The 27196-nt window shown below is 46.6% G+C and overlaps 1 protein-coding gene across 2 annotated transcripts; it reads right to left on the reverse strand.

The window, feature by feature from the left end:
* Positions 1-23: 23 nt before the first annotated feature.
* POLR3E (RNA polymerase III subunit E) lies at positions 24-27179 on the reverse strand. Of its 2 annotated transcripts, XM_050317180.1 has the most exons (21): positions 27069-27179; positions 23022-23103; positions 21867-21917; positions 21582-21659; positions 20191-20306; positions 19822-19904; positions 19032-19139; positions 18515-18564; positions 18120-18239; positions 17483-17568; positions 16440-16484; positions 16264-16355; positions 15421-15541; positions 13846-13927; positions 11448-11507; positions 10321-10478; positions 9972-10036; positions 7939-8435; positions 3882-3959; positions 2960-3085; positions 24-850 (listed from the first exon to the last, which is right to left on the reverse strand). In XM_050317180.1, the coding sequence occupies exons 2-21, from the start codon at positions 23055-23057 to the stop codon at positions 794-796; spliced, it is 2109 nt and encodes a 702-aa protein (XP_050173137.1). In that variant the 5' UTR covers positions 23058-23103; positions 27069-27179; the 3' UTR covers positions 24-793. The 2 variants fall into 2 exon arrangements, with proteins under 2 accessions (XP_050173137.1, XP_050173138.1); XM_050317181.1 differs by lacking the exon at positions 24-850 and having other exon boundaries at positions 3882-3973.
* Positions 27180-27196: the final 17 nt, after the last annotated feature.

Below are 27196 nucleotides of genomic sequence, written 5' to 3' on the forward strand. Positions count from 1 at the left end.
GACAAATACAAGGCGGGGTAGAATTGACCTTTGAGATAAAATTTTATTTAAAAATTACACAAAATAGAGGTTTTACATGGTTGCTGTGTGGTAACTACAGCTGGATGCCTTCCAGAGGGTGCCCTGGGTTACTTACCTCGCTGTACTCACTCAGAAACACAAAGCATCCCTCAAACCAACCCCACACCAGGAGAAGAAATCCAGTAGTTGTTCCCTGTGTTTCAGATGTAGGTACTTTTCCAAATAACTCATTTCACAGACAACAGGTGAGAACAATTGCAATGCAGTACAGAGTTCACAGACAGTGATTTTGTTCCCCCCTCCCAGGCCTGACATTCCCATGAACGTGACTACCTGCTCTCTATCCAGAGGGCTGCAAGGGCTATGACAATGCTCACTTAGGTATGAGCATCCAGGGATTTAACAAAAACTGGGATGTTTGTAAACAAATTTAATTTATTGGCATTACTTACAAAATAAAGTTTTAGACCATGATTTTCCATCATGTCTGTGTCGCTATATTGTTTTATTTTTTTTTTTTTGTAATGGAACAGAAGGAGAATTGAAATACATCAGAAATCCCAGATTACTCAAGCTGCAGACAGGGTCCCACGTGCCTTCCCGGCTGCTCCCACACAAACTGCGAGTGCTGGGGTGCCGGTGACGGTCTGCAATGCCCACGTGCCCCGCGGGAGGTCAGACCCTGCCCCTCCCGAGGCCCGGCATTGCTCCGGCTGCGCCACCGCTGCAGGTTCCTCTTGTGTCCCCGATCACCTGGCAGCTGTCACCGCTGTCAGGACTGCACCGTCCCCTTTAGATACCACATTCCACCGTAGCTCACGCAGCAGTCCTGGGGAGACAGGGAGAGGCTCTGTCAGCGTGCTCAGGCATCGGAACAGGTTGATGGTTGGACTGGATGATCTTCAAGGTCTCTGCTGACCTTGATGATTTTATGATTCTAAACTCTAAAAGGTCTTGAAAACCCCTGTCTGGCCCTGGGACAATGACAGTGATCAATAAGAAGCCCCTCTCCATGCACAGGACCTGGAGTGCAGGTTTATCTCCACCCTGAGGACCAGACCCCTTAAATGAAGGCGACACTCGGCTGGGGGAAGGTTGAGAGGTCACAAAGAGGGCAAAGGGCAGCACAGCAGTGAGGAACTGGGGTGGCTTCTGGGGGCAGAAACAGCTGAGGGAAGGTTGTGTGAGGGCAGAGGACCAGGGAAAGGAGGGATAAGCACGGGAGGGATAAGCTCAGAGGGAGAGGCTGAAGGGAGCAGCAGGACAGGGTTGGAGTGGGGGAACAGTCGCTGGATCTAAAGCCTTTTAAAAAACCCCATTCTGTGACAGTGAACTGCCCAGCCCCAGAGCCACGTTGTGCCCACGTGTGATGCTCCCAGCGGGGGAGCACCAGGCAGAGGATGCAGGAAATGGGCTGTCTCTGGCTCATTTCCTTGTTTGTATTCCATGAGCACCAAGGCTCTGGAGTTCTGAGCTAACGGCCTCTCTTTCTTCTGCTCCCACCCTCCCACTCAGGTAATTCAACACAGGCTGCCACACAACTGACGCTGTGCAGCTTCAACAGATCTTTTTTCCTGGAGTTCTGGGACTTGTGCATGGCACAAACAAACCAGCCCTGTGTGGAGGCTCAGAAAGAGGTTTTGCAGACTTGCTCTGCAGATACAAAAACACAACCCCTGTCAGTCTGCTCCTCTGTGTATGAAAAAAGGAGCACAGGCAGACGGGGAAATCGGAGTCAACAAATCCAATTTCATTCAAAGAGGAATCCACTCTCTTGTGGCTTAAAGAAGCCAGAGAATTCTTCCTATTTCATTAAATCATACTTCTAAATTTTATTTCAGAAACAAAGATTTCCCATGCTCCTGTGACAAATGCCCTGAGGGCAATAAAGCCTGATAACACCAGGCTGGTCACACAACGACCTCTTTTTTTACGTAAAAACTGTGCGTAATTTTTTTAGGGGAGGGTATTTTTTTCTAGAAATTGGTGACCTGTTAAACAGCAACAGCATCATGAAAAACTAATGCCAGTACATTGTCTGGATGTTCCAGGAGAGCTGATACTTGAGCTCGTGCAGTTGCTGACAACTCTCCCAGCACAGGAAATACTGTCGAGCAGGCAGAAACGGCTGAGCTTATTTTACTGCTAAGACAACCAGGTTCTTTCAAGCAAGACCAGTTTGCTTATTATCAAAGCAACAGATCTGTAATTCTTCAAAGATGCTATTATTCATCTGCAGATCACAATGTAATAAAAGCACTTAAGCACTCGTCTTATTGAAGTGGGTGACAGGGAGCAAGGGCCCAGCCACAATGATTAAAGTATTACATTAGTTGGCAACTTTCTGCTTGGCCATCCTGCACCGCTTTTAAAGTCATGGCCTGTGTGGTCTGTACTTTATACCTCAAACTTCTTGAGCAAGTAAGTGGTGCAGCTTCAAAGACAGATGAAAGGATTCAAATAAACATTCACAATGAGATGTGTTAGCTACTGCTTTGCCTGCTGGTTTTGCTCTTCACAAAGCTAGAGAATGAAATGCATTTCCTTCTGAACATGTGGCACTTGTGCTCTTCAGCATTGCCCAGCCACAGTCAGCTGGTAACTCAGAACACTGGGCAGAACCCTCCCACCTCCAAAATTATTTAAAATTAAATATTTAAAAATAACTCAAGTGTCACATTTACTACACTCTGCTGCTCCAAGATGACAAATGGAGATTTGTTACAGTAACACAGAATACTGTGTGAGCCACTGCTCCTTGGAGGGAAAGAAGATAGAACGAGACCAAGTGCATTTTTAAGAAAACAAGCTGATACAGAGGCTTATTCCAACAACAGCTGTTCCATCATCCCTATCATTTGTCAGTTCAAGGTAAAATATAATCTCAAACAGCATTAAGTTTCGTGTATTGACTGGATCAAACTGAACAGAAACTTACCTTTAACACTCTATCCACCTCCTGCTTGTTGAGATCCTCTCCACACTCCTGGCTCAGCTGGCTCTGGATGACGTTCCTGCGCACTCGGTAGTTTCTCGAAAAGATTTCAAGCAAAACTTGGCGATGCTTTAAAAGAAAACGGGTCATAAACACACAGAGAACAATCCTTCCTCTCTTGGTATCAAAACTGCAGGTGCCTTACTCTGTACAGAGCATTCTCTGAACTGCATCAGGGGATTCTTGCTTCATAATCCTGACACCATCCCAGACACTCCTGCTGTCCGGCAGTGCCCTGCAGGGATATCCCCACACCCTGTGGCCCAACCTGCACCTGTGTCCTGCCTTGGGGCACCTCCAAAGGTACCAAAACCTGATGAACAGGGGGCTACAATGTATTTCCCTCAAATGCTTCCACAGGAGTTCCCATGGTCCACTCCAGCCAGGAGATGGGCTGTTCTTTCCTATAAAAATTTGTTTAGATCACGGACACAGGAATTGCACTGTCCATCTGCAGTTCTTCAGGCACCTTCCCTTTCACCTCATTTACCCTCAGAGCAGGAGATGCTCACATTTGCTGTAATGATTTCCTCTCCTGAGTACAGGTACAACAGATAACACCAGTTAGTCTCTGGTTTACATTGCATTACCATCAAAAGAAAAAAAAAAAAGCTTGGACTGGATCCTGGTGTGAGTCCATTGGAGAATCCTTTCTCCTGACAGGTTCAGGAACAGCCTCCTGAGCTTGTTACTGCCATGATTACCAACATGTTGTGAGCAAAGAGCTTCCTTTCAGCTGGAAACTCAACACTTGAATAGGGAAAGAGCAAAGCTACCTGCTGTACTAGTTCCAGAAACGTGGATTCAAACAATGCCCAGTGCTCAATTAACATATATTTGTGAATGTCACTTATTTTATCTTTACCTGATCATAAGTGTCACCAGCTTCCCAAAGTGCATAGACCTTTAGTTCATCTGGTGAGGCAGCAGTCTGTGGAGGAAACTGAGAACAAGAAGCTGTTAAAAATAACAGCTATTTAATGAGTTCTGCTTAATGATTCCATGATCCTGTATCCCTGGACACCCATTACTGAATCAAAACCTTGGTTACCACGTAATGAGAACTGGAACAACCGTCCAAAACAGTATCAGCTGAGAGCACCAAGTGCATTGCAGGGTCTTTCTGGAGGTTTTTACATTTACAGGGGCAGGTTTTAACTCTATCCCACATTTACCTGCCTCACTAATCCCGGGTCAGGGTTACTGCCAACACAGTGGGTCTGATGCATTGTCATCTCTGTTCTGGGGCAGACCACAGGACAGCAGAAGGCTGAACACTGATGGACAGTGAACCAGCTATTTGCTCATTTCAGGCTCCAAAAATGCCAGTGGGTTTGTGTGTTTGGTTTTTTCCCACGTGCCAAGCTAGAGGAACACATCAGTGCTTTCTGAGGCAGAGCCTCCCAGCCCTGCACGCAGGGAGGAACACAACTGCCTCCCCAAACTCTGCAAAAATAAAATACCATCCATTTGCCTTAACAGTTCCCCTTGGAGCAGTGACTAATGAGCAATGCAGGAATATGCCTTCACTCCTGACAGGTCTCTTCCTGTCTGTCACTCACAATTTATTCCTTGCTCACCGCCCAGACGACCTAAATCAATCAGTTATGACAAGCTAACAAGCCAGTCCTGATTGTCCCAGGATCCCTCAATCCTGGCTGCTAGGACAAGCCAAACCTTTCTTCCCAGCCTCCCTCACAGCAACCAAAAGACTTGTGCATGGCAGAGGGAAAGATCAGCATTTCCTTTCATGCTTTGCCTCTGATCTTATTGCAAAGGGGAAGGGGTTTGTCCAGAGGGAGCTGCCTGGTGGGATTAGCAGCTTTTGCTCTCAGGTTAGTCCAAATGGCTGCAATATAACAAGGTTTTACACTTGGTTTAGAGCCAGGATTCAGGTTTATTAGGCTTGCAGAACCAGACATAATTCTCTTCTTGTAAGGCCACTTGTTTTTAAGGAATAATCTCTGCTACACTTTCAGCACAGATACAATAAAATACTTCAGGTTCCCTCCAGACAGCAGCTGCAGCAGGAAAGGCAAATGCAGGGCACAAGGAGCATCCAGACACAACCTGCCAGGCTCTGAGAAGGTGACAGCACAGCCCAGGAGTGCAAACTCCTCCTGCCTCAGCCACAGGGCTGAAACACAGCTGTGTTTATCCGGCCATTCTGGGAGGAAACGGCTTCCAAACAAACACAATGCTTATTTGGGAAGAAAAACCCACAGAATCTCCTCCTGCTGTTCAGCCTCCCTCTGCAAACTGCTGCAAGCACTGGTGCCAACAGCACCCTGCTCACAGGAGTGGGAAATGCCACCAGGGAATCTTTGGAGAGACAAAGCTCTGCCCAAACAGCTTCACTGTCTTGCCACGTACTGCCCCTTTGCTGTTTTATGTTACCTTCATCTCTCCAGCCTCACCTTGAAACAACTCTCTGCTACCTTAAAATCTTTAAGAGATTGGGCCATGCCCCTTCCTGCTCCAATCCCTGGAGCTGGAGCAGGGCTCTCGGGATCCCCACTGCTGTCCCAGTCCCCGGGGCTGCCACGTTAAAGGGAAGCTCCCTGGGAGGAGCTCTGGGCTCTGGGAGTGTCTCACTCGAGCAATGAGCCAGGCAGGGCTGGAGCTAAACCAGATGGAAGGGCTGAGTGTGCCAGAAAAAAACATATCAGCTGGAGTAATCCTAGGGGTAAACTGTTGAGTTCCCCTCTCCAGGAGCCTGGAATTGGCACCAGCCTGAAGGGTTCTCCAAGAGCAGGGCTGCACCCTCTCCTGTCACCCCAGCCAGGAGGGAGTTACATCATTTCCTGAGGCCTCAAAAATATCCTCAGGATTTGAGCAGGACCTTGCCACTCCATGGGGAGGGAGCTGGCAGGAGCCAGCCAGCCCCACCAGAGTGCAGGAAATGGGTGTAGATCCTCGGGAGCCACATTCCTGCACAAAGGATTCCCGTGGGGCTGGACCCAGGCTCAGCCTGCCCAGGCTCAGCACCAGAGTGTGCCCAGGATGCCTCCCCTCCCCTCCCCTCTCTGTGCTCTCCTGGCTGCACCTGCCCAGGATTTGCTGTTTCCCAGTGTTTGCTTTCCCTCCCACCCGAGGAGGGTACAAAGCACAACAAGCACAGTTCCCTGCAGGCATCCCCACGGCCTCCCTGCAGATGCCCTGGTCCCTCTCCTGGCTCCCCACAAACACCCCGGGTGCAGTTGGGCAGCTCTCTAATAAATCCTGCATTCCCCAGGGAAGGTTTCAATGGCCATTTTCAGCCACATGTTTTCTGTAATAGGGCAGTACTCAAGCCAGGGGTGTCTTCACCCCCCACAGAACATCATTTTAATTACCTCAGATCATTGATTTTTATCACCAAAGCACTTTCAAATACAGAAAACTAATGAGTTAACTATGAAACCCCAGGCTAAACAACCCTCCAGGCCTTCCCCGAGTTCAGGCGCCCTGTTGGGTTCTGACAAAACTGTGCAGGGGAACAATCAAGAAATACCAAAGTGTCTGAGCCCATGCAAAGAGTAAAACCAGCCCCAGCACCTTTGCCATCTGCACAGGGCACTGAGGGGAGGCTGGAGGGAAGGATTTACACTGCTGACAGCAGCACAGGCTCAAGGGCTGCAGTAAATTCTGGGCCAGCAGAATACAGGTCTCCTAAAGAGACATTCCAGTGACCACTTTTGAACCTCTGCAGGTCTCCTGTGACAGTTTTCCAGACAGAAGGAAATGCCCAGCCACCTCTCTTCAGCAGGATTTTAGTTTGGTTTTTTTGAAAAAAAAAAGAAACCACCTCACTTTCACTCCTCACGTGGACGAAATAATTTCTCAAATCCCCAAATTTCCAAAGCAAACAATTTCCAGTCCCAAGGAACAGCAGGAATGACCTCAGCTATTTCCCAGCAGCATGGCAAACACACACATTACACCAGGTGCAGAGGAGAGCCTGGCCAGCACTGAGAGTTCCAGGCAAGCACCACCCCAGGATTTGGAAGCCGTCAGGAGAGGAAGCAGAAAGCACCACAATCAGTGCTCTCCCCAGTGGCATTTACAGTCTGTTACTTGTTTCCCAGGTGCCACAACATGTACTTTGCACACGACTGAACATGTTACTTCTGCCCCCTGTAGGAACCCTTATTCCTTAGCCAAGTTCCAGCTCCCCTGCTCCAGGCTCTCCTGCTTCCTGCCCTTTTGAGCAGCTCACACGTTTCTTCTCCTCTCCCCCCAAAGGCAGCTGCTCCCAAGCTCTTTCTGCTTGCAACCCAATCAGCAGTGCCAGATGTCTTGTAAAATTAATTTCCTTCTAGGCTCTTTCCCATGATGCCAGACTCCTTTTCCTTTCCTAAGCAATCTGCTGTCACACAGAGCTGCTCTGTCTCACGCAATCACACATGTCATTTCCATAAAGACAAAGAACCAGACACCTCTGCACAGCCTGGGAGGAAACGGTCTGACCAAAGAAACCTGCTGCATGTACAGTTTGTCGCTTCCCAGAGGCCCTGCTGGGTGTGCCTCGCTGCTCCCAGGCACTCAATGTCACCTTTCCTCTCCCAGCTGTGTCCCTGTCCCCGGGAGAAGGAGCTTGTGCAATCCCAGGAGAGCTGATGGGAATCTGGGGCTGCCTTAGATCATGTTAACCAAGCTGGGACAGTGAATCACTGTGGCCCAACACCTTGGACGTGGAAACAGAGCCCCAAAGACAACCAAGCTGAGCACAGACCACAGAGCAAAGAGAGCAAGGTGCAGGGCCAGACAGAAGCAGGACACCAGACAGAATTCCAGCAGGTCCAACACTGGACAGTTACTCTGAGCACATCAATTCCTCAGGTCCCCCAGCACAGGAGGCACACGTTTCACAGCTCAGATGTTTAACTGCCCCCCACAAAACCCCTCCCCAAAGTACACCAAGGGGAAACCCCCATACTTACAGGCACCAAAATCTGTTTGCAGCCAGTGTCCAACACCATGTCCTGCAACATTTTGTCCGAAATGCCACTGAACAACGTGTGTCCTGGAGGCAGACTGGCTAAGTGAAGGTTAAATAACCGTTTCAGCTCGCTCAGGGTGAGCACAAATTGTTTCTTAAAGGTGGAGGACACAAAGGCCTTCAGTTCCTGGGCCACGCGGTCGATGCAGCCCCCGGGCAGGTGGCCGTTCACGGGCTCTGGGGAGCCCTGGGCGGGGTGCAGGCCGTTCACCAGCCCGTTGTTGAGGCCCTCGAAGGCTGAGGTGTCCATGGGCTCCTCGGCACCCACGGGCTCCTCTTTGATGCGGACACTGGGAACGTCCGTCTTGGCCGAGGTGTCGCTGGATTTCATCTCCGCCTTCTGCCTCTGGAGCTCCTTCTCCAGCTGCCCGTAGTTCTGTTTGGCTTTTGCTTTAGCCATGCTGACCCTTTGCTCCCCAGAAACCAGCAACGGATGAGCTGGTGAGAAACAAAAGATGCCATAAAAATCCCACCGTAACCAGGGCTCCGGTGCCGCAGAATGTTTCTCGAAGGACTATTGGTGAAATAAAACCAGGAAACATCATCTGCTTGTGAAATCTAAGGCATAAAGCCCAGCCTGTTGATTAGGTTTTACATTACATGTTTCAGGGGGTTTTGGTGTTTTGTGGTGGTTTTTTTTTGAGGGGTGTGTGTTTGTTTGTTTAAAGCCAAATGCTTGGGGAAGAGTGTTCCAGTTAAGGAACCTGAAGCAAAGACAAAGTGCACTTGTTTGATCACCAGGGCCTTTTCCACAATTTAGGAAAACGGGATACAGACTGCTCACACATCTCATTTGTGACCCAAATGCCTCTTTGTCCAACAACTTTCTTTTTTTTTTTTTAGGATTCTCTAGTGGCTGGTGGGCCCTGCTGCAGCCACTGCCAGAGCCAGCACTGGCATGTCCCACAGGTACAGGGAGGAGCATGAAGGGGTTAATAGTGAACCTGAACCCTCTTTCAGCATGAGGGGCACAGTGTGAGAGCCTGAGACCCTCTTCTTAGAGGGTCATTACCCAGTAATGGGGAGAAAGGAACAGGAGGGAGTTCTTTCCCATGTTATCCCACACCTCTTCTCTCTCCTCACACCCAGTTATTCAAAGGTGAAGGGAAGGGGCATGTTGGCAGCAGAGGAATCCAGTCCCAATGCCAAGGCAAGGAGTGCTGTGTTTAAGGCAAAAGCATGCCCAGCACACACACTGTTATCTCCTCTGCTGTGAGGCTGCTCATCCTCTCCAAATAACCCAACACCTAATCCTTCCCAGCAGATCAGACACAGGGCACTGAAATGGACTCATGTGCTCGTTTGTCAGTTCTGCTTATGCTCCTCATTGGCTCCAGTGCCTGGCAAGGAGCCAAATGCCCAGTTAAAACTCTCTGGAATCTCAAGTTTTCACCATCTTTTAGGATTACAGAGCAGCTCCTCTAATATCCCCACTGGCATCCACGGTGGAGAAGGATGTCAAACAGAGACAGTTTCACACCTCCTTCCAGCCCCTGCCAAACACATCCTCCAGTAATTGCTCGCCCTCAGCCACACCAGAGAGCCCAGAGCTCATCAGGGGAACTCAAAAAAATCACCTCATGCACATTAGGTTGCAAACTGAGAGGTGAGAATTACTTGTGCATTGGCCCTGTCTGTCCTCTCTTCAGGAGCTGCTTACACCCCACAGGCTGCCTTAAATAAGTGGATAAGAGAAGCAGCTGATTCTACAGTGTCAAATAGCAAGTTCCCAGTGCCAGGGAATCCTCCCTGCTCTGCTAGAAGGATGCTACTCATGGGATTGTGTCACCCCCATCCCAGTGATGACAGAACAGACCAAGATCTGCCTCAAATAACCCAGAGGAAACAGCAAGAAAGAAAAAACATTGAACAAGACCAGTCCCCATCACATTCAAAACCAGAGAGGAACTCCAGCACTCAGGAATATGGATGGATGCATGTGCTTCAAGATGATCCAAGCACAATCCCATTTACCTGATTGTGCCTCTTGTTTCTTTGGTGCCAAGTGCTCCTTTAAGAGGTTATAGACCTTTTCTAATCTGAAAGACAAAGACACAACATACCAGGGCAGTTTCAGTTGTGCCTGCATGCAGCCATGCCAGCTTTAGCCATTATCTAGAACATTCCATTTCTCCAGGGAGACAAGAACTAGGGATGATCTGAATGACCAGTGACACCCCCACCACCCCACTGCCTTGGGCCTGTGAAGGAGAAACTTCAAGGCAATGCAGATCAAATTACTGATCCATGTCTACAAAACCTTTTTGTACTAGATAGTTCTCTGGTTTTAGCTCATTCCCCAAAAACACAACAAGTCATTTACTTGGCCTGAATGCCCATCCACAGCATGTGTTGCCTCTGAACTATGTCGGGATGCTTCTTAACAAAGTCTTCATCGTAGGGGAGCATGAACTCCCAACCTTTGTTTATTCTTGCCACAGACATGTGCTCTAGGAAGTCTTTCACATCTTCTGGGCAAAGCTAAAAGAAAAAGAACAAGCACAGATAATATGGAAGTCACTTTACATTTTACAGGACATTTGGAGCAATGGGTAGTGTGCCATGAGACAGGAAGAGCTGGGTTGATTTAGTGCATGTGAGGCACCTCCACGGACACACACCCAGCTCAGTCAGAGATACTCATCCTTCTCTGCAGCACCAACACTTTCACACACTGTTAAAAGCACAGGACTTCAGAGAGAGTGGTGATTAATCATCCAGAGTCAAATAGCTCATGGCATGTTTTGCGATGAAAAGGGAGTTTCCAAACTGAGATGAAAAGACTGGATGGTGAAGAGAAGCACATTCTCCAATGTTAATCTTATTTTAGAGCTGCAGGCCAGACGTGCTGCACCTACACATGCCCAGCTTTTTAAGCAGCACTGGATCTTACATTCCAAAAATAGATGATCTGTGCATAAATTGACTCGTGATTTATCATTTTACCACATTTTAACCAAATCGGGGTTTGTCATTTTTACTTCATGTTTCTCTTTCATTTGCCACTTTTAACGGAATATTCAGGTGCCTGAGTTGCTTTAAAGTTTTTATTCATTACTGACAACTGGCACATGCCAACAGAAGAAATGCTCTTTTCTAACACACCCAAAGCACAGCAGCCAGCGTGGGCTGCACAAGCTCTCATCTGCTTTGGTGCACCATCAGTCTGCCCAATCCAAACTCTGACAGATGAGAGGACAGGATGCATTCCAGTGGCTCAGTTACCAGGCCAGTCTTGGAGCTGTGGTAACTGTGGCAGCTGCTCAGAATGTTTCTAGAAAGAGCAGATATCCAGACCCGTGCAAAATGCAGGCGTGCCTGGAGAGCAGTGCAGGCACTGGGAACCTGAGCAAAGGCTTGAGCAGCATCCACTGCTGACACCCATACAATGCCCAACACTTACCACCAACTTCTGATTCAGGAACTAAAAAAAAAACAACCCACACTCACTTTTGTAACTGCTGCTACTTCCTTTCTCACAACCCAGCGGTCCTGCGTGAACTTCCACATCTAGGAAGGGAACAAAGGAGAAAAACCTCAGAGCTGTACATAGCAGTTCTTTACTGAAGTTAGGAATGACCCTGGTCAATGATGTTACCAGAAAAATAAAACCCCCATTCCTTTCAAGAATGTGGAAGTAGGTGATTCTCAGCCAGGTAAAGGAGAAACATTTTCTGGCCCCTTCTGTCCTCAAATGGCCAAGAACACAGTCTCAAAAGTTTCCACAGCCCATGGTGTGCCTTGGTGAACCTACGACTGCAAAAGCTATGAAGGATCTCTTGAACTCAAACTCCATTTAGCTTCAAAACAAAAAGAAAACCCCACTGCAGTGATGCTGGGACTCCAAAAGGCACAGCTGAGGCTCAGCTTCCCACACACCTCAGCACCAACCTAGAGAAGCACTTCTGTTAACGCAGAGCCCCTCCTTCCCTGGCCATCACCGTCACTCCCAGTTGTGCTGAGATGTCCTCTCACTCCCACACCTGTCCCCAGCTAAGGAAAGCTGGTGCTCTGCAGAGCAGCTCCTCAAGTCCAACACCCTGAGAGGCAGCTGCTGAGAGCAGGTGACAGGACACAGAGCTGGGCAGAACTGCCTGAACATGACCTTCCATTTCTTCCTGTCTCCATTTAAACTGGCTCCAACCTCTTTCAGTCTGTGTGTATTAACAATGTTGCTGAGAACTCCAAATCTCGTTACTGCCAACGTCTTCCTGCCTCCAACGTCAGCTCTGCATCCTCCTCTCCCACTCAGCTTCTCTCTGCCCACAAACACCACCCCACTCACTTTAGGGCACAGGGCATTTCCTTTTTAAAGCACGAGAAGCTGCTGTCCAAAGGAAATAGATCTATTAAGTCTCCCTGCAAACAGCTCTGAGGCAACCAGTTCTCATTACACCCTTTACATTCAGCCAGGGCCCAGGATACTCATGACCCCTGAATGTGAGAACCTGGGGAAAAACAGAAGCTTTCAGATAAGAAATGAATTACTTTTCCTCCTCCCTAAAGTACAGCATCAAACAGGTGGACACTAAGAGTCACTACCGGCCATAAATATTTTTTAATGTTATTAATTACTTTACACAAATATATTCAGGCAAAGAAAGTTCACTCTTTAAGCTAGAACACATTTTCTCCACGGATGCAATACAGCACTACATGCTGTTTTTGAGCCTTATTAGCAGACATTTCACTTTGTCTGAAAGCCAGAAATATTGATGCTTTCTATTTCCTAACATTTTAACTTCTTCCTTGTTCTAGCACCAATCAGCAAATCACCCATCCTTAAGATCAACGCAGATCCATTTCTCACACAAGATATATTTGACATAATTCAAATGAAAATAACTTATCTTTTCATCTTAAATGTTAAAACACTCCTGCTTACTTAACTTGCCACCTAATCTGCTGTGTCCTAAAGACTTATGTCACTGGGTCACACCTGAATCCAGGTCTCCATATGGCAGTGTCTTGGGCAGACATCAAGACACAATCAAAAGTCAGCCTCAATCACCATCAGTTTGATCTCACACTAGTACTGTAATACACTTAAAGTCTCTCGTACAGCACGTTCCTGCTCAGAGCTAAATCTCAGGAGCAAACTCTGCAAAAAGAGTCTGACTGAGAAAAATGAGAGCCACACACTCACCAGATTCAATTTGATGGTGCAGAAGCCATAAACTGATTATGAACTTAGGAACCACTTAGGAACTTAATTCTTTCCATGGTTAGAGAAAACAAATACAATGCAGAGGTTGTTCCTTTTTGCTGTGGTTATGTGTGTGTTTACAAGACCTGTATTCATTTCAGCTTCCATGTGCAGCTACTGCTCACAAAAGGTGCCTGGGAACAAAGTCCTTTCACTGATTAAGCAGCTCTGGGGAATAAAGTCCTTTTTAAAGATCAACAGTGCATGCTGAAGGGGGAACAAGGCTTACCCACAGTGCCCTCCTGAGCCCTCACACTGCCCTCCTGAGTCCTGTGCCCACAGAAATAGAGCTGGAGAAACAAGCACTTTATTATCCAGCCCTGGCTGTTCTGTAAGCCCTGCACTGTGGGGGCAATGTGATAGTGGCTCTACAGCTTGTGTTAGAAAGGGATGAATACTGCTAATGACAGATGACCTGAACCTGCCAGCCAGCCACAGTGTCAGCCTACACCAACACTCCCATGACAGACTTGTAACAACACCTTCAGGATTAAAGCACAAATAACTTCCTTGGAGGAAACACCTTTCTTCAGCAGAACAGCAGAGTTTTGCAATGCTGTGGCCTCTCAGGTAAAATTCACCTGTGTTTTCCTTTAAAAACAACAAACTTTGTTTTATATAATAAAAGACTTTAATACTTACAACAAAGTCTCTCCCTCTACAGAGCACTTCTGCAGGAACTCCACTATGGGGACTAGAAGTATCTTTTGGGTACAGGACATCACTGTTAATTAAAAAGGAAGAGGGATTAGTTACTGGCATTGGTGAAGATTAACATAACAAACATGCCCTCCCTGTTCTGCTGTTAAATTATACCTTCACTCAAAGCATGGTTTTCATTAAAGGCATTAATATTGGTGTAATTACACCACTGCAATTACACTTGTGCAGAAAGGCTTATACCAGCAAAGCACAGCCTTGTGGCTACAGGTGTGTGCAACACAGCTACAAGCTCTGCTTTGTTCTTGCAAAGCCTCCTTTGGATCAGCGTAAACAAGACCAGGATGATCCTAAGAAATGCTTTGGCTCACCTGGTACACAGCCCCGAAGGCAGCAGTCAGCCAAAATGCTGAGGTACAGGCAGAGGAGTTTTTTATTTCCTCCCCAGCAATCAAGAGCTTCAGAGAACAATATTGCCAAACATCCTGCTCGAGACCAACATTACCCCAGTCCTTGTCTGCTTACAGGACCAACTGGATGACGTGTCCTGCTCTCCAAAGCCCCATCCAAGCCAGGTTCATGATCTTGATGCTACCCAGGCCACAGAAATGAGTCCCCTCTCTGATGTGTGCATGTGCTGCTCTGTGCCCACCCACCCCAAACACCACATCCACTACACACACACATCCTCCTCAGACTAGCAGAAAAGAATCAGCTATAAACTAAAAAGAATCTGAATGTTAATATAGTGGCTTTTAACTTGTTTCCAGCTTCCTTTGGAACAGCTGGAGGGACAGCAGGGTTGCTGTAAAAACTGGTCACACTGCCTGTATCACAATGGCTGAGCCATCCTGCTGGCACACTTGCACTGGGAGCTGCTGCCACTCATCTTAACACAGACACCTTTTCCAGAGACTGTAACTCTCTGCATGCAAGGCTCCACCCAAGAACAAGAAAAAAATCATACTGCATTTTAGACTTAATTCCCAGTGGGATGCTTTGTCTTCATAAATGGGAGGATGATAAAGAATCCAATCCATGTGGTACACTCAGTACCCCTACACCTGATCTATTAAAGGGGTAAAGAGTGTAGTTTTCAGCTGACAGGAGCAGCATCCATTGATGAACAGCCAGGGGACTGCACAAAGCCCATCCTTACTTGAATGAATTTTGCTAAGAAATACTCCAGCTGACATGGGTTTCATTTTCTGTATTTATAGCAGACACTGATCTCTGGAACAGTTCAGGGCAGCTCTCTCACAAGAGAACATGAGTGCAGACAACATCAAACCCCTGACATAACTGAAACGCAAACACAGATGACATCACTGCTCAGCCATAATTTTGACTGGGGTGGGTACTAAGGCATTATCCTTTCCCCTTTTAAGGAACCCCTTGAATTCTAAACATCTGACTGCAGTAAGAGCAGCAGACACGCGGTCAAGGCTTTGCAGCGCTGTAAGAGCAGGGATGCTTTGGGACACGAGGGTGAGCACACAAAGCCCATTGTCCCGAACCTCTTCCCAGGCCCCGCCCAGGGACAAAGCCCAGCCTTACCTCTTCACCACCCAGTTCCCCTGCACCAGCAGTGCCACCTGCTGCACGCAGCGCAGAACGGCCGTGGAGTCCGTGCCCGAGCCCAGCAGGCTCATCAGGTTGGCGAACGGCATCACCTTCACTGCAAGGCAAACACACCCCGGCCTCCTCAACGCACAGACACAGGTTTATGCATCCACCAGCTGTGAGTTATGATGCTCACGGTCCAGGCTTTATCTTAGGAAAAACCTAAGTTCTAAGTCCCTCCCTGTGCTAAAGGCATTTTCTGTTCTAAAAATATCTGCTCGAGTTGCATCAAAGTTGGCTGGCTTAACCGGTCACAAATTAATGTATTAACAAAATAATAATTAAAAAAAAAATAAATCTATGCCTTTGGCAATAGCTGTAAATAGAGACACCTGTCAAGACAGGAAGCTCCCGAGGCAAAACCCTCAGGATTTGCTCTTGTCACAGAGTAACTCTAAAGAGACAATTAAATTCCTAGATGACACTCATGAAGTGTGTATTGCTGGAAACTTCCCAGAAAGTGCCAAAGTGCACGTTGTTCACACTCAGACCCCACATTCCAGCAGATACCTGCTGAAATAAGTGTATCCAGAAAGGTATCATCAAATTAGAAATTTTTCTAGGAGTAAATTGACTGCAGATGTACAGATCAGCAGTCACACCGACTGTCACTGCTCTTCTCAAGGAAAGGCTTGGGCTTTAGATTCTTCAGAGAATGAGAGAGCCAGACAGTTTGTCTGGTGAGGCAACAGAACTGGTAATACTGGGAAAGGCACCTTATCTGAGGCAGCTAAAAGTCACAAAGTAAAGTGCAAATGTATTACAAAAGCTACAAACCGTTCTTCATCAGGATCTTGATCTGATCAGCAAGGGGTAAAGTTCTCAGCTGGGCCATAGAAAGCACATTGCTTGGAGCCATTGGTTTGTCACTGCAGATAAACAAACAGATTTGCAGCCCATGAAAAAGAGCATCCAGCCAATATGGACTTTGAACATGATGTACAAACACTTACTTCTCTTCCTCTACGCTTGGAGGCATCAGCATCATTAAATATTCACTAGAAGAAAAGGAAACACATCCTTAAAATGCTTGTTTTGGGCCTCCCAGGTTTAAGTACAGTAATTTCTCTCTTAGAGTAATCCTGCTTGTGTGAATCTACAAAACAAACATCAGTCTGAAGAGAGCTCTCCCCTTTTCCTTTCCCATCTTCCTCTGTAAACTCAATACCAGTAAAAGCTATTGACATTCATCTGCCCAGAGAAATGAAATAAATGGGAGCCAGAATCCCAGCTCTTCCATACACAGAGGTGTCCAAACAGAGGATCTGCACAGTAAATACATTAAACACAGGTGCTCAGACACAGGAATTGGAGGGATCCTGCAGACAGAGAACCAGACCAACAACAAGCAAAAACTCCCACCCAAGTAATTAACTACCAGTGCCTGTGAGGAAAGAATCAGATCCAAAAGACTCCTGAGAACACCTTCCACTGATCCACTGATGTTTAATGTTAAGAGAAACACACCCACACCATTGAACAGAGCCAGAGCCTGCCACTTGGGCATGGCTGTATCAGATCACAGGGAATCACTGAATTGTAGGAAGGCTCCTGTACAGCTGCACTCACCAAGAAAAGACACAAACACATTTCAAGTAGTTTCAGTTGTCTCCACAAATCACAAAAGAAAGTTTTATGAGATTTTCTATCAGTGGAAGTTACTGGCTTCAGATTATCAATTTATATTAACCAGAGGGAGCTTTTGTTTTCATCTTCCTTTGCAGTATGCCCAGTCCCAATAACATGGGGTTGTGATAATGTACAAGAAGCTACAACCCCAAGTGAAAAGAAGTTTCAATCTCAGAGTAGAGGGATACAAAGAGAGAGCAACCTGAATGAGTTTTAAACTAGTTTCTTTCTCTATTTTTTTAAACAATTCAATTTTTATCATGCATAGAATTAACAAAGAAGACTTTTAAAGAATATACCTGCTTATTACTCTGAAAAAAACCCAACAAATGACTGTAATTTCTGTAGGAAAACATCAAACCATTACCTGGGAGATTTAATTAATTCTGTGTTTTCAGCAAGGCCATGACCTTGACTAAATAAATACTGGCGCTCATGTTCCGAACGGCTGTCCTGGAGATACGGAAAAAACAACTGTCATTATCACATCCTGAAAACATGCAAAATGCCAAGAGAGCTGGATTTCTCATTCCAAATTACGACCCCCCCTGTCATTACTGCACCATTCAAGTGTTCCACCTCACTAACTGACGTTCTGCTTTCACTTTCTTGTGCAGTGCTCATGTGATGTGGGAACATTTCTGGTGCTGTGCCTTTGAAATCTCCTGACAGACAGGGATGTGGGTCACACAAACAGCATCTCTCACACTCCACTGACTGGGCTCTTCAAGTCTTTCACAGAGTCCAATTCGTAATACAAGACCTGAGTGATTCTTGTACTCAGACCCCCCTTTATGTCTGTCCAACTCTCAGTCTTCAACCTTTTGCAGTGTGGAGACCCCAAAAGCATTACCCAGCAGAGGGGGTACAGAGCACTGCAGGGTCACTCCAAGCTTCATTATCTTTTGATTCCCTGATTCCCATGGGCCCAGATTTAAAAACAGTTCTTGACTCGGCTGAGCCTTCAGGCCCAGGCAGCCTCCTCAAAGCCAGCCCACACCTACCTTCAAGCCATAATAATGGAGATGAACCCAGTGCTCTTCTGCTTGTCTCTTCTGCAGGAACTCATAGGACTGGACACGCCGCTGACGAGCTTGTTCGGTCTCAGGGCGGGAGAATCGTACCTGGAGATTTGGGCATCATTAAACACAGCCCCAGCACCCTCAGGAAAAACCCCACCTGCATTATTTATTTGGTACATAAGTAACAAACACGGGGCTCTGGCTCCAACCCTTGCTCTCAGTGCCACCTTTATGCCTGTGCAATAAGGGCGAGTCCATCCCCCCTCCCAAGCCCAGGGTCACCAGGACTAACTGAGGTCCTTTTGTCTGGCTGTGAATTCTCATTCTGTCTCGTGACTCTGACCTGAACCATCACAAAAAGGAAAATGTGGACATACAGTAATTTGCTTAACATCATCTTCAGCTTCATCCTGGGATGAATCACCACCTGCCAAAAAACACACCAGAATAAGCACACCCCTGCAATAAAAGAGCCAAAGCCAAGCTGGAACTGTCTGGGGGTCCATGCAGGAAGAAAGGACACTGGGAGCTCCACAACCATGGGTTCAGTCCCAGCTTGCCAAACTGTGCAATGTATGACAGCACCACACTGCTCCTGTGATGGGAGACACTGATGCCATGAGCTCTGCAGTGGCAGCAGTGACACAGTTCCCTCCACCTTTTGTCACTACCCACCACCTCCCATCCCTCTGCCACTCCCCCACAACGTGCCCACAAAAGCATTTAGGCAGCTACACTGAAAACAAGATCAGCAAAACAATCTGAGAAATGGCCAAACAATCAGAACATTGGCAGAATAAACACTTTCAGAATAGGATGACTCTTATGAGTAAAGTTATAAAGAGAACTTGTATCTCACCTCCCAAAAGAAAACAAAACTTGTACAGTATTTACCTTCATTAGCAGCTTCTCTTTCTCGGTGTTTTGCATCAGCCTTGTCCAAGTAGGTGAAGCTTGGCCTCAGCTGAAGAATTCCATGTAGTGGAGTCAGGTGAAGTTCACCTGAAAAAGAGAATTAACGTTGGTTAAAATTGATTTTTTTCCAGTGCTCAAGGACAGCACTTTTCATTATCTCCCAGTCTCTGTAAAGCCACAGGTTCAATTCAGCATAAATGTTTAATGCAGTAAAACAAAAAAAGGGATTGAAGTGAAAAATTCATCCAGTGCTCAGGATTTCAAAGGAATATAAAAGACCAAGATCTGTTTCTATCACTTTTCTTTTTGTGTTGATACCAGAGCTTGTAGAGAGCCACATTCTGGGTCAGGCCTGACCTGTAGTTCAGGACACTCCTAGTAAAAGAGTCATCACTGAAAACAACCTACATATTGTCACCTCAAATGACCACCAGAGCAAAACTCTGTGATGGCATGGGCAGTCAAGAGGAACAAAAATTGCTGAACAGGAAAACGAGACAGACAAAACTAGATGAAGGTAATAACAATAAATAACAATGATAAATTCATGCTACAAATGTGTATTATTTCAGGCCACCATGAACTGTTAAGATTCTGGAGGCATCCACAAACCCACAGTGTTCTTATATAATATTTACAATTTTGCTAGACCTTCTCAAGGACTCTTGGGACACTGAGTTCCATCAAACCTAGGCTGAAGATAAAAAGATCAAATAGGTCTTATCTTAACCCTGAAGTAAGCATGTTTCACTGAGCAAAAGCAACTTACCTTTTTTATAAACAGCAGCTGCATAGCGGGAAACGTTGCTGGCAGCTTGGGAAGAGCAGAAAGTTTGTTTGTCCATCAGCTTCCTGCAGACAGAGGAGGGTGGTGAGATGACCTTCCAAGGGCAATGAGGGATGCAGATGTTAAAGGTCTGAAACCACCATATCTCAAAATGGACTATCAACAACTGCAACAAATATACATATATATATATATATATACACACACTAATCTTTTTGTTTGCAATTCAGAACTCATAGCAGCCCCCGTGACTGTACAGCCACTTGTTCTCAGCTCTCCCAGAAGTCCTGGTGGACACACAGATTTCTGTGCTCCCCACAAAAAGGAAAGGAGGGCAAAGAGGACACCTACGAGGAATAGGTGCTTGTTTCATCTGTGCATGTGCCATCCACGTTGAGAGCAATCTGTTCTCCCTTGCTACGACAGTAGTTGGGATTCAAAGTATCAATGGCCATTTCAAGTTCAACCTAAAGAATATGAGAGGTAAGACAGTTCATTACCATGGCAAACCCCCAAAATATATCAATTAAAACTCAAACCCACACCTCCTAACATTTCCCTAGGTTTACAGTGAATTTAAATACACAAGCATCATTCAAATCCACAGGGCAAATCTCTTGCAGAGAGTTGAGCAGCATATATGTGGGTTTTTGTAGGATGGGGACATTTAAACGAGCTGGAGATACATGAACTCCCTCAGATGCAAAGGCCTCCATTCTGCTAAGTCAGAGAGACTGCAGCACTTAGTACTGACTCCATAGTTACTCCTGATTTCATTTGTCAAAGCCCTCTAACAAGCTCCAAGCCTTTAGTTACAAGAACTACTTCCTCCCTTAAAACTTTAAACTTCAGACAAATATTTAAAACCGAAGCATTTTCCTGCATAGCATTTTTATTTATATACTATCACCATACAGTACATATACTTCCTCAGGGTGTGCCAAAGCCCTTATAAATTTGTGTATCACAGCTTATTTTTCTCCCCCTTTATGCTATTCCTCCACTGAACTAGTTTCAAGGCCCTGAATGAGACAGAGTATTTACAAAGGCCTGCACAATGCTTACAATGCAAATGTTTGCTAAGTTTAACAGAAGACTTCCTGAACACAACATGCATCCTAACTCCAAAGTTCACCCAAGCACTCTCCTCAATCATTTCCCAGAACCAAATTCTCTAGTAAAACAGACATCTATTGCTGCAGTTTTTAAATAGGGCATTTTAAAATAACAGCCACAGTTCTGGGATACATTTGCAAGCAAGTGCAATCGCTCTGGCTTTGGCTGTACTTTCACTACCTATACAAAACCCCAGTGATTTCAAAAGGACTCCTGATGATTCACAGCCAGGCAGGAGAGAAATCAAGATCTGCACTGACAATGAAAGACAGAGCATGGCTCAAAGGCTCAATCCTTCTTCAACCCTTCCCTGAATACTGTAAAGACCTTTTAAACCAAGCTGTATTCACACAAGCATCTACCAAATGAATTAGCATTAGTAACTATGTTTCCCTGAGTCATTCTATTTTCTATTAAAACAGTGGCTTTTCCATCATGACTTATAAACCACTCTTACTCTAAACTCTACCTCACAGACACAATAAAGACCTCCCAGACCCCCAGGCACACAGATCTGGTCCTGTAAGTAGTTGCACAGTTAACACAGCCTAATAGCACAATGTGCTTTCCTTAAGCACATTCTGCACAACACAACTTTTACAGACTGGACTCAAATGGCGACCAACCTTTTGCTGCTTTGGTTTTATCTTCGCTGATAAATGTGTGACATCATCGTACGTCATGGAAGCTGGGCGAATGGGATACTGGAAAACAAAGCCATTTCATGAACTCCTGACCATTTAAAGATCAAAAACTTCACAGGCCCCCTCACTCCTCGGCTCCAAACTGACTGAGACCTGGACAGGCTTATCTGTGTCCAAGACCTTGGCAGGCTGAAGCAGTGAGGAAAGTTACTGCTCTTGGCATTTGTTTGAAACAAACTATCACTGCATAAAAGTTAACTGAAATACCTGAAACAGATACAGCTTCTCCAATAGACTTCGGGCCAGGAACACGTCAATCTGAAAAGCAAAACAAACAACTTTCATCAGATGCCAGCTGTAACTACTGATGGAGCCTCAGATAAAAGTATAATCCTTAGTTCAAATACTGATAATATTAGCTTCTCGTTATAAATTCTAACATAAAACATATTCATGACTCTCCTGTCAAAAGTTTCCTCTCTGCTGACTTTGACATGAAATTTGCAGTCGGCTTTTTTAAAATCCAAACCTAAAAAAAACACCCACTATGAAGAGGCAGGAGACAGTAGCTCTAGTTGTGCTTTTCCTCTCCAAGGAAACTTGGCAAACAAATGTGAAATGAAAGAGGAATTTTTTCCTCCAAGGAGCTGAAGTTTTCACTTTGGCATCACAACTGAAAGGTAACTTCATCACCAGTATTTTGGCATAAAATCTTTCTAAATTAGACAAGAGACATCCCATATCCCCAATCTGATTCAATACCTGCACTTGGCCACCAGCACTGAAAATCCTCAGATGTTTCATGAATAAGACATATGGAAGCTGCCATTTTAGACACACTCCTGACAATTGCCCCTCCTTTTCTCATGGTTTTTCTCCTTCTTAGGGATTGGCCCTTCCTTGTACTTCTAGTGTGTAAACTCAGACATAAAGTGACAAGACACTGTGGCTTCCCCTCGGAACACAGCAGTCCTTTTAGGTACGTGCAGACTCAGAACACAACTGCTCACTTCAGCAGAAGGCATGAAACACTGTAGCTTCATATTAAACAGATATTACCTCATCAAAGTCATCCCAATTTTTTCAGCTCTAGGAGACACACAGTGAAGTCACTGGAACCACACAATAGCAGAAGCAAATTTCCCCCCAGTATTCCACTTCTGACACGGAAAGATTACAAAGGTGAAAAACCTGAGCTGAACTTGCTAACACAGACACCACTATTTTGACAAAATAGATACCACGAGCCACATACTTGGCCCACACAACATCATTCTTTGCACAGAGCAAGTCATTGGTTATAAGATAACCACTCACGTTGATGACACATTGTTTCAGCAACCTAAGAACGCCTGGAACTCTAATAACAGCAATAATAAAAAATTCTAATGCACAATCACTGCTGCCACAATGCACTTTTACCTCTTGTATAATTGGATCATCTTCTTCATTTGCCATGCTAGGATAAAACAAAGCTTTTTCTTGGCTTATTCCTTGGCACAACCTGAAAGAAAACAGAAACGTCCTGTGAGTCATTTCATCTGTGTCACATACCACATGCAGCCTGGAGTATTTGTTCAAGTTAGCTCCTTTCACTGATAATCTGTTCAGTCTGTATTTTGCAGGAATGTGTGTGTTTGCATGAACAGGTCGCTAACACTCAAGTCTTGACCGAAGGCTACAAAATTTAAGAGACCAGCAAAGGTCTCAAAACCAGGTGAGGAGCTGTGACTCCTCTCCAGCCTGCAGTTATGTAGCAGAGCATGAAATCAAGGCCACAGGGAGGGAAAGGCAGGCCTTTCACACCAGAATAAAGTGCATCTTTACATGCTGTGTCACTGTAACACAAAGCTACAGCCCAGCATGTGTGAGCTCCAAAACTGCCAGCTAAGAGCTGGGAGAAGAGAGAAAACCTATGTAATCCCTGTGCTTGGGACCAGACCATACTCCTGCCTGTGAATATGCTGACCTTGATTTTCACCTGACGTGGCAGCCTTGTCTCCCGACCTACCACTCTTCAGACTGTCCTGCTAAATGAGAACTCCAAAATACACTCCTTGGCCCTTCCTGGAGTCCTTTGAAACCATCAGAGCAACAGACCCTACTTCATAACTACACCAACCCCAAAGAAAACACCACAGATCTTAACTGGGGACTGGGTGCTCTGCAACAAAAATTCATCATGTTCAATCCCCTGCCAGAGTCAGGGCTGTGCCTGGTTCAGACCTCTGAATGAAAAATGACCCCTCAGCTAAAGCAACAATAGTTTTTCCCTCCTGAAATCAAACCAAAGGATTTACAAATTATTTTGGATGGCACTGCAACAATGTTAATTAGTTTAGATCATTTAAGACACTGTTAATCAGCCGGTACTGGCCAAGATAGGCGTATAAAATAAGACCTCTCACAAACTGACCAGGGAAGTTTTAACAACAAAGATGATCAGGCAAAGGAACAAGAGCTGTGGTCAGGAACTCTCCCTCACTCCTTGATGCCAGCTTGCTTCTTTGCTGGACCTCCTATGGAGGAAGAGAAAGAGGCAGCATTCAGGATCAGCTGGGGAAGAAGGAACCCAGCATCCAAGACAGTGCCACCCCCAAGACAGTGGCTTTTTCCTTTTCAAATACACAAACCACGACACGATTTTAGGCAGCTCGGTATATTTTAGCTGATGGAGGGGCTTCTCAGAACATCATGTTAATGTACACAGTTATCTCAGAACCTTTTCAGAGAGGCTGGACATTGTGGATATGAGTGTTATTAACATCATAACATGGGTAAATTTCCATTTAGGCTTACACTGTTTCTGCCATTCCACACAGAAACCAGATTCCCTATTTTGCACTTACAGATTCTCCACTACCAAAAAATTGCCCCTCCCAGTAGAGAATTTCCCATTTCTTTATGCACCAGCATATCCCAGGCTCTTCCCACCATATACCTGGATTTAAAAATTTATGACTTAGTATTTCAGATTCATATTTGAAATGGTTTTGTAGAAATGTGAAACCTTCACATCAAAAAGCCAGTACCCTGACTCCAAGGGGGGGGCTGTTAAGCAAAACCCTGAGTAAGTGATATCAGGCTGCTCTCAGTGTTTTCTGCCATCAGGCACTCAGTTCTTCCCAGAAATACACACCAGAATGTTTTAAAGAAACGAGATTTGTCTGCTCCAGTTTTGCTTTTCCCCTGGGTGGCCTGACAGAGCAGGCACCAGGCTGACAGCTCTGCAGACACGAACAACTGCAGTTTGCATTCAGCACAGAGCTGAGGGCGGGAGGATGCCCAGGATGTGTGAGAACACGTGGTAACACCCAGAAGGTGGGACATTTGGATCCAAACCTTCCTTCCTCACGCCCCTGAGAGCACTGGAATCACCCTCCCCTTCCTGACAGCCTGAGTGCCACGTGTGTGCTAACTTCACACTTCTGATTTCACTTTCCAGAAGAGAAATTAAGATTCCCTGGGCTAAGGAGAGATAGAGAAACTTAGCCTGAAGGGCCTGGTCTCTGGTCCCTCATCTAGCACTGCTTACACAATTAAACACAAAATCTTTGTGAATCCAGCTGTCACTGCTCAGGGAAAATGTTGTATTACAGAGATTACATTTTCTTCTTATTCATGCAAGGACAAAGCATGATTACAGCTCCTTTTATTGGAGTCTCAAACTGACAGATCTATAAATAGGAAGCAGTGTGTCCCAGCACAACTTATAATACTGATGCAACTGGAAGTAATCTGAATCACAATGATGGCATGCAGGAACAATTCTATGTCTAATATATATATATATATATATACACATGGTGGTATTAATTTCTCCATTTCTCATATATTTATGACACCACCACACTTACAGAATGGAATTAAACACTAAGGAGCAGCAAACATGGTCAGCAGTTTCAAACTTCCTTTTGGCTGGATTGTTTTCTTTTAAGAGGGACTTTCCTTTAAGTTGTAAATCTAAGTATAATGGGAGTTCTTAGTGTGAATCATTAAACTTTAGAATAGCTTGCAGGAGGGCAAGAGATAGAAATCTTCTCATTTCTCCTAGGACACGACCAATACTAGGACCAATGAAACCACTCATTAGTTGCCCATAACATCAATTTAGAACCAATAATGAAAAACACTGTGGTAAAGAACCATAAAAAAAAAAATCAGTGATGAAGTGACTGAGTCCTACACTTCTAAGTTTAAGCTTAAAAGGGCATTTGAATACCAGAGCTTATTTTTTTTTATTGCCAAAGACTATAATATAACTGTAAGAAAAAAACCTGCAAATCTGCACATCATCTGACACACAGGTTTTTACCCAGGGCTGCATGAAATGCTCCAGCATTTCATTCATACTTAAATTTGATAGTAATAATGGACCCCCAAAGTGCCAACACTGCAACCTGACATGTTCTATGTGTATAATCATACAGCGCAGGAAAGGTCGGGAATTCCTGCCTCATCAGTGCCTTAAAGTATAAAAAATGAACCAGCAAGGTGGGAAAAGTGTCATCTCCTGAATCACTGCCATAACTGGCACCCTGACTCTCCTCGGGAGGGGTTGTCTCAGCAATCGCTTTGCTCACGGGGGCTCATGGCACACAGCGAAATGGAACCTCCAAAAGAGAAGCTGAAGCACCTTCCATGTTTATGACAATTATCATTTTGACCCAATTACTGGCTTAATTTTCTCCTTGCTCTGCCTGTCTGCAAAGCAGCTTTGCACAGTCATCTTCTGGCAGCGAACCCAGGAGGGCTCCTCCGCACCAGGACCTCTCTCTGGAGGTGAAGGGAACCTTCAGGGGTTTCAGAGATCACGCATTAAAGCACAAACCCTCTTGTAACACCTCAACATTCCCTGCAGCGCAGTCCGCGCTCGGCCGGTCCCGCCGGGGCACGCCGTGAACGACCCTGCCGGGGCGGGCGGCGGTGCCCGGGCCGTGCCCCACGCGGGCAGCGCTCCCCGCCGCATTCCTGGCACCCAGCTTTGTCCTGACACAGCAGCACGGCGGGTGCGGGAATGCGGGGACCCCAGGGGAGGCCGCGGGGAACCGCCCAACCCGCACCGAGCGCGGGCACGGAGCGAAGCCGCCCCGGGGCGGGAGGGCCGGGCCGGAGCCCCCGCGGGGCCGGTGCGGGCACGGACAGCGAGTGCCGGCAGGGCGGGAGCTGCGGGAACGGGGCCCGGGAGCAGCGGGGCTCGCAGCCACCGCAGCACTGGCCGGGGCTCCCGGGGCCCCCGCGGGAGTCGAGGGACCCTCCCGCTGCCCTGCAGCGCCGGGCCCTGTGCGGGCGGAGCGGCCGCGCTGCCCCGCGGTGCCGAGAGCTCGGACAGTCCCGTCCGCGCCGCCCTCCCCGCACCGGCAGAACCCACCCCAGCCCAGGCCGCGCTCCTGCCCCGCCACCGCCCGCAGAGTCCCCACCGGCCGGGCGGCGCCGGGAGGCGCAAAAGCGGCGCGGGTCCCCCCGTACCTGGCGGGCCGGGCGGCGGCGCCGCTGCCCCGCTCCGGTGTCGGTGCGGCGGGCGCAGCCTCAGGCAGCCGCCATGTTGGTGACACCCGGGCCGGCACGTGGGGACGCGGCCCCTCCTCCTACCCACA

Source organism: Myiozetetes cayanensis, unplaced genomic scaffold (genome assembly GCF_022539395.1).
Source record: "Myiozetetes cayanensis isolate MyiCay16 unplaced genomic scaffold, myiCay2020 scf20-37, whole genome shotgun sequence".
Lineage (NCBI taxonomy): Eukaryota > Metazoa > Chordata > Aves > Passeriformes > Tyrannidae > Myiozetetes > Myiozetetes cayanensis.

Excerpts from the sequence above, each read along its gene's own strand:
- POLR3E (XM_050317180.1), bottom strand. The coding sequence starts at position 23,057 with ATGGCAAATGAAGAAGATGATCCAATTATACAAGAG. Across the intron at positions 17,569-18,119 it reads TCCATTATTATGGCTTGAAG|GACAGCCGTTCGGAACATGA; the intron begins GTAGGTGTGGGC and ends CCGTATCTCCAG. Across the intron at positions 8,436-9,971 it reads GAAACAAGAGGCACAATCAG|CTCATCCGTTGCTGGTTTCT; the intron begins GTAAATGGGATT and ends GTTTCTCACCAG.